The following is a 9,536-nucleotide window of genomic DNA, read 5'->3' on the forward strand; positions in this document are numbered from 1 at the left end:
TATATATATATATATATATATATATATATATATATAGCCTGTATGGTCTGGCTAACCCAAAATGGTTTTTTGTATTCCTCCTTTCTACTTGGAGAGTTTAGATTTAATTATAAAAATATATCCTTCTGTTCAAATTTAAATTCATTATATTTCTAAATTTCTATGTCTTTGTGCAGCTGAAGATTGCTCTACATTTTATATTTGATGTAATGTTTACATCGTTCAATTAAATGGAGTCACATGAGACGGTTGTACTGCATTACCTCTGGATATCCTTGTTGCTTATTTTGATTTTAATCACCTTATTTTGAAACTGTATGGATAATACCATACTAAATTCTGGTGCCTAAACTTAAGTACCATATTCACCTGAATCTATATATACATACATATATACATATATCTATGTGTGTGTGTGCCTTTGTGTCTGTGTTTGTCCCTCACCACTGCTTGACAACTGGTGTTGGTGTGTTTACCTGTAACTTAGTGGAATGGTGAAAGAGACTTACAGAATAAGTATTAGGCTTGGGGAAAAAAAGTCCTGGGGTAGAATTGTTCAACTGAAACCCTTCCAGGCAGTGCCCAAGCATGGTCACAGTCAAATGATTCAAACAAGTAAAGGATAAAAGACATAAAGATATATACGCACACACACACATATATGTATATGTAAATACAAGTGGATATACATTTATGTTATAAACAATACAAACACAATTATACAACCACACATGCCTACATACATACATACATATACATACACCTGTTTTGATAAGCTTGTAATGTGTGTATGAAAAGGTACACACATGCTTGCAATTGGGTGTGTACATATGCACACTGATGTAGATACACACACTCATATGCACACACACATACACGCACGCGTACGCACACACATACACGCTTTAGAATATCTTTGATTTATAAACTTTTAAAACTAAAGTTTCATAATATGCTGAGTAAAATTCTCAGCTGTTCACTCTTTTTCGTGTTTTTCAATTTTTCCATTTTTTCACCATCACTTGTCTTGTTCCTAAGTACTTTTAACTGCTCTTAACTTAACATCCCCTGATTTATTCAGTTACAATATTTCATCCTCCACCTTTACCTTTCTAACCTCTCCTACTAACGCCATTACCTTGTTGTCTTTCTGTATTGTTTTCAGACAACCATTGGATCTAGTCAGAAAGTACTTGATATACCAGACAGTACACTTACTGCTAACCTGTCTGAAGCAGCTGCAAACAATAAGCTTACATTGGCTTCAAAGGATAATACATCTGTAAATAATATTGTTTGTAAAGATCTAAATGCCAAAAAGTCAGCTATGGGATGTGAAAGCAACAATGTATCAACAATACAAAATTCATCACTTCCTGTAGCAGTGTCCCCAAATTTGTCTATGTCTTCAAACTTGTTACAAGAAGTGAAGTCTTGTAAGAAACAGAAGCAGATTTGTGCAACATCTCAGATTTCACCAACGATTAGAGAAGATTCTTCCAGTCAACATGAAAAAGTGTCCGGTAAACTTCAGAATAGGTTTGTTGTATTATGTTTTTCATTTATTGTGATGGAAATCATTTTTACTTAATATGATCTTGTGTAAAATGTGTGAGGGATTGTTGTCTATAGAACAAATCTTGTTTTTGATAGGAGCTCTATTTTAGAGAAGGGTACATTATTTAACCCTTTAGCATTTAAACTGTCCATATTTGGCTAAAAGTACTGTGTAAAAGCACTCATACCAGTGCCACATAAAGTGCTCATGCCAGTGTCACATTAGAAGCACCCACTACACACTGTAAAGTGGTTGGCATTAGGAAGGGCATCCAGCCATAGAAAGCAAGCCAAATCAGGCTAGAACCTTGTGCAGCTCTCTGTTTTGTTGTCTCTGGTCAAATCGTCCAACCCATGCCAACACGCAAAACAGACATTAAAAGATGATGATTCTACCTGTTTTATGTTTAAAACAGTCAGATCTGGCCTCTCACACTTATCCTACAATGTCATTCTAAAAATAAGCAACTACATCTTCAAAATCTCAAAGCCGTGAGATAATGCATGATTAATTCAAAACAATATGAAGAAATAATCATTATATTTAATAGAAGGTGAAAGGAAAAATTGTTTTCAAAGAAGTTAGATCATTCTTTAAAGGAGAGGAGGACCTCATCTGGAGAGAAGTTATCTCAGAAGAGGAGAAAATGTAGTTTAAACAGAAATTGTTTAGTAAGGACAATAATAATATCAAGAAATAATTTTAATTTATTTTGAACAATGGTATAAGGCTGCAAATTTTATGGTCGGATAGTAGTTGACTTAATTTATCCTCCAAGACTTTTTTGGTGTTTCTTTTATTGATTCTAGAGGGATGAATGGTGAAGTCAACTCTATCTGGATTGGAAATTAAATTGTTAGCTTAATATCATAACAAATTTTGTCTGGTACTGTTCTAATTCTGTTATGCACCACACTTAACCATTATAATAATAATCATCATCATTATGTGTTTTTAAAGTTTCTGTTATTAACCATTTAAATTTTTTTCCAAACTAGTCCACCCATGACTGATTCTGTAATTCTGATCCCTCATTTTAAAGGATTCATATTCAAATTAAGTTTTTAGGTAAAAATGATATTCTTTTCTACTCTAGGCAAAAGGCCCGAAATTTTTGGCGAGTGGGAGGGTGCAGTCGATTAGATCGACCCCAGTACGCAACTGGTACTTAATTTATTGACCCTGAAAGGATGAAAGGCAAAGTCAACCTAGGCGGAATTTGAGCTCAGAACGTAAAGACAGACGAAATACTGCTAAGCATTTCGCCTGATGTGCCAACGTTTCTGCCAGCTCACTGCCTTAGAGATAAAAAAGATATTGAGAATGTTTGGGGTGTCTGTGTGTTGGTTTGGAATGTGAGTAGGGGATGAAAGAAGTTGGAGTAAGGAGTTAAGACTAGCAAAGGATTTGGCTTCTGTACCAGCAGCATCAATGTGCTGGTACATTCTCATCCTTCTTCTACTCCTCCTGCTTACTATACCAACATTACTATTCTGCTCTTCTTTACCTTCCTACATGATTGGACCCTTCTTATCCACCATTCATTACATCCATCCCTCAACACTTATTCTGCATTCCCCATCTCTTACTCTCCAATACTCTCTTGCAACCTCTACTCACCTACAGTCCTGGTTTCCCTCTCCCCACTCACCTACAGTCCTGGTTTCCCTCTCCCCACTCACCTACAGTCCTAGTTTCCCTCTCCCCACTCACTTCTACTTCATACCTCAAGGGCCTACCCAGTCACCTTATTACCACTATTTCTATCTCTTCTCAGTTTATGATGAACCAGTGTCCTACTTAGAGGAAGAGTTTTTTTTTCTTATTTGTTTAATTCTAAAGAAATTAGAGATGTACCAAATAGCTGTGTGCGTGTGCGCATGCACACCCTAGCAATTGAAATCATATGTAATTCAGCGCACACTCTGCTTTTTCACACTTATATCCTTGTGCACCCATAAATATATTATTAAAGAAAGAACACCCAATATTTGCAGTGATGATAGAAATGAGCAGCCACAACGACTGAAGAAGGTGTACATTGTTGCAAGTCATCCACGCAGTATGTTGCACAACCTTGCATTGCTTTGGAAAGATGGAAAATTCTGTGATGCTGGCATTGGTAATGAGAATGCTACAATAATGGTAAGTTGGCAATATGAAGATTGGGGTTGTGAGTATAATGGCATTTTTGCAGTCATGATGGTCTCTGATATATTTATGTGGTTTTGCAGAGTGCAGTCCACGTACGCTTCACAAAAATGCAGTTGCTCCATTAAGATTAGTGAATGTTTTGTAGAGCCTTGTAGACACCAAGGGATTTATTGTATACTAATCCTCAATGCATCTGCTTGTGTTCTATGATATAAGGCAGTGTGCATATTGTATTTCTTTATGTTGTTTTTCATATACTTGCTTAGTACTTGTTAATTTGAAGAAGGCCTTTGAGCAGGCAGTACACTTTGTAGTCTGGTGAGTGGGTGAGTGCTATGAAAATTTGTTCCAGATTAGTGATTCTCAACTGGTTTTTGTCTTTGGGCTCTTTTGATTCCTATTTTACTTGGGTAGACCCTCATTCCATGTTTAAAAAATCCTATAGTATTTTTATAATTAAATATCATTAGGAATTGTATTTAAAAAATCATTAAAATGTTTGGTGTATTGTAGAAATGTAAGCAATTAATTGCTTGGAAATTTTAACAAAAGAATTTTATATGGATCCCGGTTGAGAACTGCTGTTCTAGATGAGTGTCTTGCAAGAACTATGCAAATCTCCAATATTCAGGTTAGTAATAGTTAAGTAAGGAATTTAAGTATAAGTTTAAGTGTTCACTAGCTGCAGTCCCTTTATTCATTATTAATCTTGAAGCGGTGACATAATGTTGTCTTTGGGATGTTTTATATGAAGAACGACCTGTTTTTTATAGCAAAATCTTTTGAGGAATTGCAAAAAATGTTCTGGACTTAAAATAGTTATAAAGGCTTTAAAGGCCTAAAAATCAGCATGGTGCTCATCAGTAAAAGGGAGTACAAATCCTATTATTACATAATTAGGGAATAAGTGGAGATTTGATAGTGTACTCAGTATCAACTGTGAGTATATGAAAGAGTCATTAGGATCGCTAGCAGGTTGCCTGAGATCAGAAGACATATTTGGACTTTTTACAGTAGAGGCTCTCATTAAATGAAAATGCTTGGACAGTTCACCAGTTGTAGGTGATAGTTTGTGTTGACTGGTAATCTTACTAGTGCTGGATGTTACTGTAGCGAGAACATAATTAATAGAGTAAAAAAAAAATAGAAAAAGTTCAGAAAGTTGTTCTGATGGCAAGAAAATTTCCCTCTTCATGTGAAAGGCAGGTTATATAAATTATATATAAGTGTGATGCATATGGTAGTGAGAAATGAACATTAAATTTGGAAGATCTAACGCTGAATACAAACTAGGGAGCATGATCACCTATTTGTGTGATATTGACCTGTGTGAAAGTTAGGGGCAGTACAGGGGAAGTGAGAGTAGTTGGCTACCAATAGCATTTGTATGCAAATGAGGCCATTGTAGTGATATGGATCATGGATGGTCAGTTCTGGGTGAAGAAATGCTCTGGAAGGTGTTCATGCGAACACAAAAATTTAGTGAAGTCAGACCTCAGAATACTCTAATTGTTGTTAGTCTTCTTGAATCTTTGTTTAGATTGTTGCTAATTAGCCCCAATTTGTTCTGACTAAGGAGATCTATGATTAAAGGCATTTCAGCCATGACCATCCCAGTCAATGTATCTGGAACTGCATATTAAATGTTTGTACACAGGTTTATTATACTGGCATCTTTGAATCTTGTTGCACAAAGTTAACTCAACAAGGGAGTATCAACTTGCTTACATGTTAGAAAAGCAAAACCTTCATCAAATAGCACAAGAGTATTATCTACAGATGTTGGAATCCTTGAAATTTTGTTATGTAGTTTCCAGTTCTCAACAGGCTTCTTTTATGTTTTTTTTCCTTGATTAAATAGCAAATGATTATTTGGGGCTTGTTTCTAACTGTGTCATGCATGCAATATGCACCCCCCCTTTCTCTCTCTTTCATATACATTTTAGAGCCTTGGCCACAATGGCTAAAACAAACTAAAGAACATGTGTGTATGCATATTTACTTTTCTTCATTTTTTGTTTTCCTAGGTTCACAAGGTAGTCTTGTTGGCAATGTGTCCTAAACTGCTTTCCATGCCAAGTGCTGATATATCTTCAAGTCAATTCCTGCGGGTCAATTTCCCTAAAAGGATCAGCCAGCTTGCTCTGGATGCTTTTGCTGATTACATGTATAATGGTATTCTAGATGTTGACCCACAGATCTTGACTCAGTTGCGAACAGTTGCTGTCTGTTTGGAGATGGAAGAACTAAAGTTACTCTGTGACACTCATTTGTCCAAACTTAAGTCACCAAGGGTACCAACCACTTGTGAGTCAAATGTTGCTGTTGATACTGTCAATGAGACACTATCTTGGACTTGCTGCAGTGATACCAAATCTTCATCACCAAGTGTTCAGTCAACACTTGGTGTAAAACTTTCAACTACTGAACCTCTCTCAACTTCCTCTTCCTGGATGCTGTCTCCTGAGAATCCTGTTCCTGTCTCTGACCAATTTGAAGAGAATCATTCACCATCTAGCTATCTACCATCTCTTACTACTGTCACTCAGCCTGGTGTTACAATGATGGATGTGAGTGCAGAGAATTCTGATACTAATCCAATTGTTATCTCTAACCCAGATACTCAAACTGATGACATGAATTGCACCACCTCTGATCCAGATGTTTCTAATATTAATACAAGTGTTCCTGTCAGGGATTCAAATGCTGTAACAGGTGTTATTGATTCAACTGCTGCTGTGAATAATCTTGGTGTTGTTATCTCTGGTTTGGATGTGCCAGTCAGTGAAGCATCAAGTGTCACTATTACGAACTCTGGTGTCACTGTTACTGATCTAGGTGTTGTTATTAATAACCTCAACCTCCCAATCACTGATCTCTGTGTCCCAGTTACAGACTTAGGTATTGCTGTCACTCATGCAGATGTTACTGATCTTGGCACCTCAATTACTCATCCAGGTGTTATTGATCCATGTGACTCAATCAAAAACCTAAATTTCTCAGTTGCTAATTCATGTATTAATGTCACTGCTCCACATGTTACTGTTACTACTTCTAATGACAATGATGTCAATCAAGATTCCATTGTGACCAATCTCACTGTTCCAGTTGTTGATGTCATCAATCCAGTTGATAATCCAACTGATCCAAGTGAAAATGTTACTGGATCAGAATCAAGTATTACTCATCAAGACGTTGGTGTCTCTGATCCTGATACAAATATCATCAATCCTAGCACCAGCATCACTAATTCAGGTACTAACATCACCAACCTACAGGTAAATGTATGTCATCCTGCTACTGTTACCAATATGATTACAAATGATATTGATCTCGAAACTAATGTTGTTGATCCAGGTGCTGTTATTCACTAACTCCAGCCAGTTGCTTGTAAGCAACTACCTGTTGAGGTAACCTATGAAATACTTGACAGCAGCTTACATACCCTTTCAACTGGACATACTTCAATCTCGTCTGGACCACACCATACACAGTGGCTGGTTGTGTGACATGCAATGTGACAGTCAGAGTATGTTAATAATGTGCAGTGTGACAGTTAGAATGTGATACTAAGTAATATCAGTTACCTCTGCTCAAATAAATCTATGGTATGGAGAAGTGGCTGATCAGCTGTTAGGAGTAGCTGGCAGGACTTGTATCATTGATATATTGAACATCAGTTTCTATACAGTGCAGTGTTTGGTTATGTGGCTGTAAAGAATAGTGTTTAGAACATGTCTTCTTTTTATAAAAAAAATTTTATGATTTAGTTGGAAGAGGAAGGATTGTACCAATGACTTTCAGGGCCTTTGAGACTGATAGGAATAAGTTATTCTCAGACTAGGGATTTGGCTTGAAAAATTGCATCTGAGTGGACTCTACTAAAAGCATCTCTGGGCTTTGTGGTGCAGTTAAACTGAGTGACAGATTAAGTCTACAATTGCAAAACAAGAATGATCCTGTTGATGGGTTTTTGCACAGTTTCCACATACCAAATTTCACTTGCAATATTTTGGTTAATATGAAGTTATGACGGAAGACACTTAAGGCATCATGTGGTGAGATGGAACTCCAGACCACAAAGTTGTGAAACAAGTTTATTTACAATTATTATTACTGGATTTGGCATTGAATTATTAAAAATACTGTGGTATTTACAATAGTTATGCATAGAATGAAGTTGGTGACTGTATTGGGATTTGTAGGGGCTTAATATGTACAGTATTATTTGTTTAGGCTTCAACAAGTAGAAAAGCACTCAATCAGCTAAGAGAGTGAAGATAATGTTATAATAAAAGACCAGAAATCTTGTTAAATACAGCTACCCAGGGTTTCTTGGTTGAAATAATGTATTTTGCCATTTTCCTAACTGAGAACAAGACCATTTGTCAGTTGTCTTTTGAGCAGATGACATAAGTATATGGAAATGTAATTGAAGTAGATCAGTATGCATGGAAGGTAGACATTAAACGATGACGATGATGTGTATGTTACATAGCATTTTAGGCTTAGGCAACAAATCCTTTCACTATCCTCAGACAATGTACTACTAGGTTTGCTCTTATCCTCACTAATCTTTTCCATTTTTCCATGTTTATGATGATCTACCTCTGCCTGTGGAAACATACAATCATGTATTCTATCCTCATAAGGAACAATCTTTTCCTCTGCCAACAACCCACTCTTTGCTTTTAGGTTAATCAAGAAAGAAGTAGTGGCCATAATCATTTCAGACCCAAATCAAACTGGTGAGACTAATGTGGTGATGTTTCAGTTTGAACTTCTGTTGGTCAGTAGCTGCATAAGAAAAAAATGTGGAGAAACCATGAGTCTGGTTTGAATTGATAGAAACAATGGGACATTTTTCTGTCACACATGTTATCAACCTGAACAACTTTTTAAACATTCATGATTTTTAACTTAATAAGACAATTTGATTCTGTGCTAATTTATTATGGTATGTGGATTAAGCATTGCAAGAACCATAGTTTTAGGTACTTCCAAATTGGCTGACAAATATTTTGCAATTTAAGTTAATCGAATTTCTTATACATTGAAAATAAAGTCCTTTGCCCTTTTTTCTATTCTCTTTCAACTTTGTAATTATCCTGACTATTGAGTTTTAAATTCTTTTGTTTTCAAAATATTATTGTTTACATAACATTTATATATTCAGGACATTGTTCAACAACACCAATTTCATCGAACTAAGAAATGTAAACAAATATGCGTGCATGCACATTAACACACATACACAGGCATACACACAGGCACAGACAGACAGACACACATGCATACACACAGGCACAGACAGACAGACACACATGCATACACGTATATATGTATGCACATGCATAGATGTATATAAATATGCATGTGTATATATGAGGTTATATACATACATTGTATAATATATATATATATATATATTTATAGAGAGAGAGAGAGAGAGAGAGTGAATGAGTGAGTGAGTGAGAGAGAGCAAGAAGGATCGATACTAGAAGTGTTGAAACAATTGACGTGATTAATAATAAATTCTTGTATATTCCATCTTCCATCTTTCATTTGCCATATATATGTGTGTGTGTATATATATAATAATAATATATATATATATATGCATATATACATACATACATGTACATACTTACATATATATGTATATACACATGGGCTGTAACTGCTGAGGACATACGTAAGCTCGCAAGGAATGAAGCCAGTATGCTCCGTTGGATGTGTAATGTCAATGTGAATACCCGTCAGAGTGTATCTTGAGAGAAAAGCTGAACATTAGAAGCATCAGTTGTGGTGTGCAAGAGAGACG

At 35.9% G+C, this 9,536-nt stretch overlaps 1 protein-coding gene across 1 annotated transcript in view; it reads left to right on the top strand.

The window, feature by feature from the left end:
• Positions 1 to 8,791, top strand: part of LOC106875079 (uncharacterized) — a 22,515-nt gene extending 13,724 nt beyond the window's left edge. The window contains exons 5-7 of the mRNA XM_014923048.2: positions 1,166 to 1,539; positions 3,556 to 3,703; positions 5,740 to 8,791. Coding sequence (XP_014778534.1) covers positions 1,166 to 1,539; positions 3,556 to 3,703; positions 5,740 to 7,086 — 1,869 coding nt within the window. The 3' untranslated portion in view covers positions 7,087 to 8,791. The remainder of the gene's footprint in view (positions 1 to 1,165; positions 1,540 to 3,555; positions 3,704 to 5,739) is intronic.
• The last annotated feature ends 745 nt before the right edge of the window (positions 8,792 to 9,536 follow it).

This window comes from Octopus bimaculoides, chromosome 14 (assembly GCF_001194135.2).
Source record: "Octopus bimaculoides isolate UCB-OBI-ISO-001 chromosome 14, ASM119413v2, whole genome shotgun sequence".
In the NCBI taxonomy this organism is placed as follows: domain Eukaryota; kingdom Metazoa; phylum Mollusca; class Cephalopoda; order Octopoda; family Octopodidae; genus Octopus; species Octopus bimaculoides.